General features: G+C 39.5%; 2 protein-coding genes across 2 annotated transcripts; both read right to left on the reverse strand.

The window, feature by feature from the left end:
• Positions 1-411: 411 nt before the first annotated feature.
• On the reverse strand, positions 412-1,368 carry LOC126934827 (olfactory receptor 143-like). Its single transcript, XM_050755650.1, has one exon. It carries the CDS (start codon positions 1,342-1,344, stop codon positions 412-414), a length of 933 nt encoding a protein of 310 aa, XP_050611607.1. The 5' UTR covers positions 1,345-1,368.
• Positions 1,369-6,052: 4,684 nt separating this feature from the next.
• Positions 6,053-8,482, reverse strand: LOC126934803 (olfactory receptor 8B3). Its single transcript, XM_050755622.1, has 2 exons — positions 8,357-8,482; positions 6,053-7,019 (listed from the first exon to the last, which is right to left on the reverse strand). Exon 2 carries the CDS (start codon positions 7,000-7,002, stop codon positions 6,061-6,063), a length of 942 nt encoding a protein of 313 aa, XP_050611579.1. The 5' UTR covers positions 7,003-7,019; positions 8,357-8,482; the 3' UTR covers positions 6,053-6,060.
• Positions 8,483-10,741: the final 2,259 nt, after the last annotated feature.

Below are 10,741 nucleotides of genomic sequence, written 5' to 3' on the forward strand. Positions count from 1 at the left end.
GTTCCAACTCACTGCTTACTCCCTCATCAACTTGCTGCTTACGCCCTTATTTCGTATGTTCTATTGCTGCTATCTTGCAGGTTTTGCTTTCGCTATTGCTTAAGCTAGCCTACGTCCAACAGGTCCCCTTCACCCCCGACTTCACCCCCATCTTCCTGGGCTATTCTCCTGCCTCAGTATGGGGAATAAAGTTCAGGCTTGGGCCATCTTGGGATGGAGGATGATTCTTCTGTCCAAGGATAGACCCACAGAGTTACATTGCATAGTGGGAGAAGAAAGGCAGAAATCTTGCTAACAAGACTTTAGAAAGAAAGATGGAGAGAAGGAAAAGAAGAATAGGAGGAAGCAGATAGACAGGAGAGGAAGACTCAGCAATTGGAAAAGGGGCTAAGGCAGCACCATTGCCTCTACTCAGTTTGTAATTTTCTTTAGGGTTTTCTTTAGAGCAAGTTTGACATCCTTGTTCCTGAGACTATAAATGAGGGGGTTCAGCATGGGTACTACATTTGTGTAAAACACTGAGAGAAACTTCCCCTGACCCATAGACCCATCAGATGATAAATTAACATGAGCGAGCAGCCCAAATCCATAGAATAGGCCAACAGTTATTATGTGGGAGCCACAGGTACTGATGGCTTTGAACCAACCCTCAGCTGAGGACATGTGAAGGATATTGAAAAGAATCAAAGCATAAGAGATTAAGATAATGAGGCTTGATACTATCACAACTGTGCCCACAATAACAGATGTCACCAGCTCATTAGCATAGGTGCTGCTGCAGGAGAGCTGGAGCAGTGGGAAGATGTCACACATGTAATGGTTGATGACGTTGGAGTCACAAAAGATGAGCTTCATCATACATCCTGTATGGACCATGGCGCCAGCAAACCCCATCACATATGAACCAAACATCAGCAGAGAACAGATCTGAGGGGACATGGTGACTGTGTACAGAAGGGGTTTGCAGATGGCCACATAGCGATCATAGGCCATGGCTGTCAGCACATAGCACTCAGAGTGGACAAAAAAGCAGAAGAAAAAGAGCTGAGTTATGCATCCTGGAAAGGAGATGATGTTCCTCTCTGAAATAAAGCTCATCAGCATTTTGGGGGTAAAGACAAATGAATAACAGAGATCAATGAAGGACAGATTGAAAAGGAAAAAATACATGGGAGTGTGAAGGTGTGAATTCAGGCAAATTAGATTAATTAAACTCAAGTTGCCCACCATGGTGGTCATATAGTTCACCAAGAACAGGAAAAACAGGGGCAATTGGAGCTCGGGTTGGTCTGTTAATCCTGTAAGAATAAATTCTGTCACTGAAGAGTCATTTTCCACAGCCATTCACTTGCTGGGTGTGATCTGTAGGAACAGGTGTAGAAAACATTAATAATGGACCCTCACTCTTTATCTCCAGAGGGAGAGCTGAATCTACTGGTTTACAAACCCAAGGGTGTCTGAAGACACATAGCAAGGCATCCAAGGCTTAATACTTTCTATGGTGATTCCTGAGAATTCCCTTTTCCTGCCTTTCTCCCCCATCATGTTGTGTGTCTGTCTGGTGAGAATGCTGGTAGACCTCCCAATGCATCTGCACATTATTCCCTTCCTTCTCCTCAAGTTTCTCTAAGGACTAAAGCTGGAAAAAGCAATAAATTGATGGTATTGCCCCAGAACTTTTGATTTATATAGTTTTGAGCTTGAAAGGAAATTATCAAGACAAAAGTGATTCAATGCTTACCTTTCTATGCTTGGAGGACTAACTGCTGAAGGACCATCAGAGTCCTTCCTACCCACTGTCCTGAGAGGGTCAAAGTTGCTGATGATGAAGGCAGTAATTGTCAACAGCATAGACCTCCATCTTCGACATGCTAGAAGAGGTATTCTAGGGAATATGCCATAAAATCTGTTTGAGAATTTTCCCAGAAGGTTCTCCTCTCTTGTATGCAGGAAAACAACCACCTTATAGGAGCCTCCTAAAGTCAGATGACTTGAATAAAAATCTATTTCACGTCCCATAGTTCTGGGAAAGTTGATTAGAAGCACAAAAAATTATTCTCCACTTTATGATTTCCTCCCAAGTTTAATGAGCCCCTTGAGGGTAGATATTACCAACTGTGTTTACAACCTGTGTCACAGATCCAGCATTGGCTCCTTTGGGACTCAGTGTTCCACTCAGTTTATAATTTGACATCAAGAAGTCCTAATTCCCACTGCAGAAGGGTGAGCGCCTCCCTTCGTAATCATCCCCTGGAGTCTATGCACAATTCTACAGGAGAAATGTCCAGGGCACAGTCACTTGCCATTTCTGCTACCTTCCTACAAGACCCCAGGATTGTGTTAGTAAAATATTAGATCATAGCTTTAACACTATACATGCTTGTGGAAACCAACACAATAGAGATGTAGCCAAATGGTTGAGGGAATGGGAGCAGGGCCTCAAGTCAGGCTGAGTTTAAATCCAGGCTTCTTAACTTTCTCTGAGACCTCAGACAAGTGGTAGAACTTCTCTGCCCCTTGTATATGTGTATTTGTATCTATATAACCTATGCATATCTATAAACTAAGGCTAATTTTAAAAAGCTATCTCATAACGTTTTGTGGGAATTACATGAGTTACACATAAAGTGTTAGAAATGTGCCTGACACATAACAAGAACCTGGTTGGTGTTGGCACCCCTGCCCCTGTTACTCGTCCATATGTATATAAATCAGGATTTATTGATCTTGGTGCTTTTTACATTTTGGACAAGTTTAGGTTGTGGGGCTGTCCTGTGTAGCACAGGGCTCAAAGCACAGCATCCCTGACCTTACCCGTTAGATGCCACTGATATTCCCCCCACCACACAGACACACCAATCATTAAATCAAAATTTTCTCCATTGTCAGACATCCCCTGGGGAGCAGCATTGCCCATATTTGAGAACCGCTGCTCTGTCTCTATAGCCTGCACTTCTGCCATAACAGTTTTTTAGAAAGTTCTACTTTATGTCTATTTATGTGTCTCAAGTTCAAAGTGCCCCAAATTGAATTCAGTGTTTTCTTAGGCTTCCCAAGGCTGCTCCTTCTCACGTCATCATTTTATAAATTATTTTTACCACCATCTGGGCATATAATCCACAAACTAAACTTAAGCACCTCCTTCTCCCTTACTATCTCTTCCAGTCTCCAAGTCCCAGAGAATATACCTCTTTGAATGATCTGGACTTTCTCTCAATTCTACAGCTTTCGTAGTCCCTCTTCATCTCAAACTTGGATTACTCTAAAGGTTTTCTAACAGACTCCTTAAAGGTGAGAATTTGGACCTTTCAGGTCTGTCAACACCACTGAAAACACACACACACCTCCTCTTCCTGCCCCCCGTACAAACTCCTACCAATAGGATTATAATTATAAATTCGGTTTTAACAATATACCTGTGTTATGTTATTAAGCCTATTTTTAAACACTATTCACAAAAAATTCATCAAGTACTATAATTGTTTTTCTTTTTTTCCTATAATCCCATATATTTTTCCTTTGTTCTTTATATATTCTTATCTTTTTTTTTTTTTTTTTGTAAATCTATTCTCAGTACATGCCCTGATGGAGATACAATTTCATATTTATTTATTTATTTTAGACAGAGTCTCACTCTGTCACCCAGGCTGGAGTGCAGTGGTATGATGTCACTTCCCTGCCACCTCCACCTCCCAGGTTCAAGTGATCCTTCTGCCTCAGCCTCCCCAGTAGCTGGGATTACAGGTGTGTGCCACCACACCCACCTAATTTTTGTGTTTTTATTAGAGATGGGGTTTCACCATGTTGGCCAGGCTGGTCTTGAACTCCTGACCTGAGGTTATCCACCCATCTGGGCTTCCCAAATTGCTGGGATTACAGGCGTGAGTCTCTATTCTGTCCCATGGACTTGTTCACCTGACTTTATAACAAAACTAACCTGCGTTGATTGTCACAGCCTTATACTAACTTTTAAAATCAGCTAATGTAAGTCTTCTTTGTCATTTAGGGTCCCCTAAGTAGGAGATGTCAAGAAATGATAAGACCTCCAACACATACTTTGTTATACATGCCTATTAAGGATAAAATTGGAGGAAGCAAGAGTCAGCAATGAAGGCCTCAGATCAGGATGAAAGTCACCTATGAAGGAGAAAGAAATGGAAAGTTCGCATAGGAAAATCTCAGACCACAGAGTAGTTCTAAAAAGTCTTGGTTGGGAGGATAGGAAGTCTCTAAACAAAGATTTCCTATCAGAAAAGACCCATGTGAGATGGAAATTGCCAGCTCTCTTTAAGTCCCACCCGCCCTGCAGAGTCATTGACTGAGGGCATCTCAGAGTAAGAATGGACTCTGCCTAAACACCATGGTGGATCCAAAGAAGTGCAGCTATAGACTTTCAGTCAGCCATGCACGCCACCGATAGGTCTCTTGATAGGGAGCTGAGCAGTTCTTCTCTGAGGCTATCACAGTTCACCTCTAAAAACATAAATTAAACCCCAATGTTGTTCAGATTTATAATTGTCATTATTTTTATATGTTATTAATTATTAATTAAAATAATACATTTATTGTTGGTGTTCACAAGCAAGGTACTCCAATTCAGCCAGGCACGGTGGCTCACACCTGTAATTCCAGCACTTTGGGAGAACGAAGCAGGAAGATTGTTTGAGGTCAGGAGTTAAATTTTTTTCTCCAAATATTTAAAAATTAGAGAGGCATGATGGTGTGTGCATGTAGTCCCAGCTACACAGGAGGCTGAAGAAGTCTTCTACTTCATGCTATACACAAAAGTTAATCTAAAAATGGGCCAAAACCATACGTACAAAAAAAACGTTTAAACTGTAGGCTGAAGTGGAAGAATTACTTCAGCCCAGGAGTTGGAGGCTGCAGTGAGCTATGATTGAGCCACTGCACTCCTATCTGGGTGACAACCTTTATATAAAATGTGTTTCATGTCTTAGTGGTGAGATAAAATTTAAATAGGCCCACAAAATATTTGTAGAAATATAGTTTATTAACATTAATATACATTTCTTATGATAAACCACATTGGATAAGGAAAAGGTTGTATAAAATATTTCTGCTAACTTGATGTGTAGTATTTACCTATAAGGAGTAAAAAAATAACATTTACAGTAGGAACTACATGCTTTTTTCAAAATTGTCAGTGCTGTTTTAGATAGTAATAAATGAAAGTTTTGTAATGTAATCTATATTCCCCGTTATTGGAATCCTGAGGTGCAAATGTATTATTTCTCTAATCATCCTCTGTTAACACTGACTTTGGCAATAAAAGGTGGAGATACACATATTCTTTGCTATATCAAATGGACTGGACTGATAGAGGTTCTCAGAAGCAAACGGCATGTGGTACAAATTTTGCCATTCTCAAAGGGAACAAGAAAAGTCAGAATAATAAAAGGAAAAATGGTGAGAACATAGAACAAAAGGACAAGATCACGGGGATCTGATTCTGCTTTATGCTACCTACATTTGTAACAGAGACATTTCATTAAATCCAGCTGCCTGTATCTGTAACAAAGTTGATAAAAATAAAAATGCTTCTATCATATTTGGCACTTCTGTGTTTAGGTGAGAAAGCCATGACTTTGACATTTTTATAATTCACGAAATTTACCATATTTGTCCAGTTAAGAATAGCCCAGGAGAGAGGAAGTGTATAAAATGATAATGAAAAATATCAGTGCATTATGTTCCTTTTACAAATATGCCGTGACCTATTTAGTAAAATTGTGAGAAGTGCCAGAGATGCAAAAACAAAAAAAAAAAAAGAGACAAGATGATTGCATAAGAGAAATGATAAGACAAGTTTATTAAATCACACTTAACATCATCTGTAGAAGCAACAAAATCTCTTCATGAAAAACCTAACATAAATGACGAGTTAATGGGTGCAGCACACCAACATGGCACAGGTATACATATGTAACAAATCTGCACGTTGTGCACATGTGCCCTAGAACATAAAGTATAATAAAAAAAAGAAAAACACTAATAAAAATTTGAAGTCCTTCAATTGCTTTACATTATTACTGCTTCTAATTAGAATATCTTTCTTCTCTGAATTTTAATCAGAGCTTTCCTCAGTGCAACTTTGACATCCTTGTTCCTCAAACTGTAGATCAGGGGATTGAGCATGGGCACCACATTAGTGTAGAAAACAGAAGAAACTTTTCCCTGCTCTGTAGATCCAGGAGAATATTTAAGATACATGAATGCTGCTGACCCAAAAAACAGAGACAGAGCAATGACGTGAGAGCTACAAGTACTAAAGGCTTTTGATCTTCCTTGAGTGGATTTGATATGAAGAATGCTAATGACAATGAAAACATAAGAAATGAGGATGATAAAACTGGGTACCGTGATATTAATACCCACAACGATGAGAACCACCACCTTGTTGACATAGGTGCTGGTGCAGGAAAGCTGGAGGAGGGGGAGTATGTCACACAAGTAATGGTTGATGATATTAGCACTGCAGAAGGTGAGTCTAAGCATGCAGCCGGTGTGGGCCGTGGCTCCAGCCAATCCCATTGTGTAAGCAGCAAAAGTTAGCATGGAACAGACCTGATGGGACATGGTGACCTTATACAGCAATGGATTACAGATGGCCATGTAGCGATCATAGGCCATTGAGGTCAACATGTAGCATTCAGAGATGACAAAAAAGAGAAAGAAAAACAGTTGAGTCATGCACCCTTCATAGGAGATAATATTATTTTTTGATACAAAGTCCATTAACATTTTGGGAGTGAAAACAGAGGAGTAACAGAGATCAATGGAGGAGAGATTGAAGAGGAAATAGTACATGGGGGTGTGGAGGTGACAATTTTGGCTGATAAGAGTGATCAAGCCAAGGTTGCCTACCATGGTGACAATGTAGATCACTAGAAACAGGAAAAAGAGGGGTTGCTGGAACTCCAGACGATCTGTTAATCCAGCAAGAATAAATTCAGTCACTAAGGAGTTATTGTTAGCCAGCATTTTTTGTCTTCAAAACTCTGGGAAGACAAAAGAAAATTCCATTAGTAGGGAACACAGATTTCTTTTTACAAAATCTCATTCATGAGGAGGGGACTCAGGCTGTAGGAATTTGGGTGAGTTCCTCTTTGTTTCATGGGGTCTGAATGTGCTGAATGTACTGCCACACCCACTCCTCAACATTTCAGTCACTGTCTTTTGTCTGCACAGGGTGAATGTGACAAACAATTGCTCCGGTCCTTACTAGAAGACAGAGAGGTGAAGTAGCTGAGGCACAGGCCTACTTGCTGTTGAGCTTGGGTTGTGTGGATGTGTCTCATCTCCCTCGCTTCCACCTGGCTCTTCACTTCCTAGTTTCTTTTTTTTTTTTTTTTTTTAAAGACATATTTTCACTCTTGTTGCCCTGGCAGGAGTACAATGGTGGGATCTCGGCTCACTGCAATCTCTGCCTCCAGGGTTCAAGAGATTCTCCTGTCCAGCCACCTGAGTAGCTGAGATTACAGGTGCATGCCACCACCCCAGCTAATTTTTGTGTTTTTAGTAGAGACAGGGTTTCATCATATTGGTCAGGCTTGTCTTGAACTCCTGACCTCAGATGATCCACCCGCCTCAGCCTCCCAAAGTGCTGGGATTACAGGCATGAACCACTGTGCCTGGCCACTTCCTAGTTTCTCCTTATGTTTCCATTATTCTGCTAGACACTTCAGTTTCCTTGTGATGTCCACCAGGTAAGGGAGGATTCCTTTAGGGCAGAGACCATGCCCATATTCTGTTTCCTAGACAAGGGTCTCCTATAGCATTTCCAGATACCTTACTGTAAGAATCCATGAAGTCACCAGGTGATAACTGAAGACCCTTGGTAGTTGAAGCCTTATGATTCACCACACACAAATCACATAAGTGTTTCTGCACATTCTCCTCTATTCCATCCTAGCTAGACAGAGGATGAAGAAAGGAAGCTGAATGTGCTTCCACAGGTCTTTGTAGGAGGGCATGAGAGAAACATAATTAATTTGGGTACAGTCATATTAGTTGTTAAGTTTGTAAAATTTTACCAAACTGGTATTTTTATGATACTTAAACTCTTCTATATGTATAGCACCTGTCAATATATTTTTTAATTAAGAGACAAATCTCCTTTCCTGACATTCCTCTGTTCTGGATGTTTCACTTGTAACTGCTATTGCTATCTTGATTACCAGGCTAAGAATGAATCCAACAGAGAGAACAATGTGAGAGAAATGCAAGCCCTAGAGTCAGAGCTCCATACCACTAAGTTTCTTGCTATTGAATAGAATTCTTTTCCCCATTTTTCAGCAACATCCAGGAGGGAGAAATAGAAGCTTGATTAACTCACCTCCCTTCCACTGAGAGAACTCAGTGCTGACCCTTGATGTGTGTTTCACCTCCACTGCCCTAGAGGAAGAACTGGCTGTGAAGGTATCTATTTTGACCAGATGTAGTCAAAGAATCTTCTTCTCCCTTCACTGGTAAAAGGATTGAGGATAGATCTCAGACTCTGAATGTTCTGGGAGTCATTTTGAGGTGTAGGTCAAACTATTATTTATAAATTTGCCAAGAGGTTTTGTTGGAAAACCGGACTTCACACCAGAGCTACCATGTCATAGAGCACATGGCATTTGCTCAAGGCTTATAATTCTTTTGGACCTGATTAAATATCCAGCAGCAAGTCTCTCAGGACCTCCCCGACCTGACAAACTCTGCAGGGAAGGAATTATATGCCTGTGTTTACAGCCTAATTTGTTGTAGTAGATGTAAACTTCTCATCAGGGATTATGCAATCCACAGGGCATAGAAGAAAGAGCCTCTGCTCTCATGTATAAAGATGTAAATGTAATGATTGTCAGAATTTTTGCTAATTGTAATCCTAGGTAGTGTATTAGCTTTAACAGCAATGTATGTATAATTTAGTAAAGTTTATTATTATGCTCATTTTTAATATTGAGTGATTTTAAATAATCCATTTTTACTTTTGCATACTTCATAGGCAGAAAGAAAAAGGATACTTTTCATTGATTTCAGATTTTTTAAATAAAAATTTTGTTAACAGAATTAACCTTGATTTCATAAAAATGTATTTACCTTGGGTTGCTCTAATTCAACATGTCTTTGCCTTTCGGGTTAAAATCAAATCCATAAGAAAAGTCAGTATTCAGGGGCCCTCATTTCAAGACAGTGTGACTTCAGAATTTCCCTGTAGGTAGGAATTTGTGCTTGTGAGAAGGCATGTATTTTTTTTTTTTTTTTTACCTTTTTACTTTAAAATTACTAGAATCACAAGAAGTGGCAAAAGTCATACATAGATTCCCTTGAACCCAGTTTCCTCACTTAGAGACATCTTCCATGACTATAGGACAATAGCAAAACTAGGAAATTGACATAGGTTCAATAATGTTAACGAAACTACAGACCTTATTCAGTAGTTTAATATGCTTGTATGTATGTATGTGTAAATGTATGCAATTCTATCCCGTGTACATATTTATGTAACCACCACCTAAGTCAGGATACAGAAGTCTTTTTTTTTTCTTTTCTTTTCTTTTTTTTTTTTTTTGAGACAGGGTCCTACTCTGTTGCCCAGGCTGGAATGCATTGCTGCAATCACAGCTTACTGCAACCTCCCAGGCTCAATAGATCTTCCCACCTCAGCCTCCCAAGTAGCTGGGACTACAGGCACGTGCCACCGCCATTGGATAATTTTTGCATTTTTCATAGAGACAGGATTTCATCATGCTGCCCAGGCTGGTCTTGAACTCCTAAGATCAAGCAATCCACTTGCCTTGGCCTCCCAAAGTGGTGGGACTACAGGAGTGAGCCACCATACCCAGCCAAAGATATCCATCTTAAAAGAGATGTATAAATTTTTATTTTTTTATTTTTTATTGGTAATTATTTTATATATTTATGGGACACAATGTGGTGTTCTGATAAATGTATACATCATGGAGTCATTAAATTAAGATCATTAACATACCTATCAACTCACATACTGATTTTCTGTAGTGCAAACACAATCTACTCCCTTAGCAATTTTGAAATATATATTGCATTATTATTAACGATACTCTCCAGTCAGTGCAATAGATTTCAAAAACTTATACCTCCTTTCTAACTAAAACTTTGCACCCTTTGACCAACATCTCCTCATTACCTTCACCCCCAGCCTTTGGTAACAACGATTTTTTTTCTTTTTCTTTTTTATTATACTTATTTATTTAAAATAAATAAATTAAATAATAAAATAAATAAATAGATTAAATAAGATACTTATTTATTTAACAATATCTGAAACCAGGTCTCACTGTCACCCTGGCTGGAGTGGCATGATCTTGGCTCATGGAAGCCTTGGCCTCCTGGACTCGAGCAATCCTCTTACCTTAGCCTCATGAGTAGCTGAGACTACAGGCACCTGCTACCACACCCAGCTAATCTTTTTTATGTTTGTAGAGACAGGGTCTCACTGTTTTACAGGTTGGTCTTGAACTCCTGGGCTCAAACAATCCTCCCACCTTGGCCTCCCAAAATGCTGGGATTACAGGTGTGAGTCATCACACCCAGCCTAATTTTAAAATTTCTCTAATTTTTATAAGACAATATTCCACAAATATATATATTCATAATTATTAATGAAAATTTGTACTTTCTTTTGGAACATAAAGTCTTTACATCAGGCTTTGTGCTAGAAATAGTTATTTGCAATGCTTTTCAAGAATTTTTAATG

Source organism: Macaca thibetana, chromosome 14 (genome assembly GCF_024542745.1).
Source record: "Macaca thibetana thibetana isolate TM-01 chromosome 14, ASM2454274v1, whole genome shotgun sequence".
Taxonomy (NCBI): domain Eukaryota; kingdom Metazoa; phylum Chordata; class Mammalia; order Primates; family Cercopithecidae; genus Macaca; species Macaca thibetana.

Coding starts and splice junctions, on each gene's coding strand:
- LOC126934827 (XM_050755650.1), bottom strand. CDS start 1,344: ATGGCTGTGGAAAATGACTCTTCAGTGACAGAATTTATTCTTACAGGA.
- LOC126934803 (XM_050755622.1), bottom strand. CDS start 7,002: ATGCTGGCTAACAATAACTCCTTAGTGACTGAATTTATTCTTGCTGGA.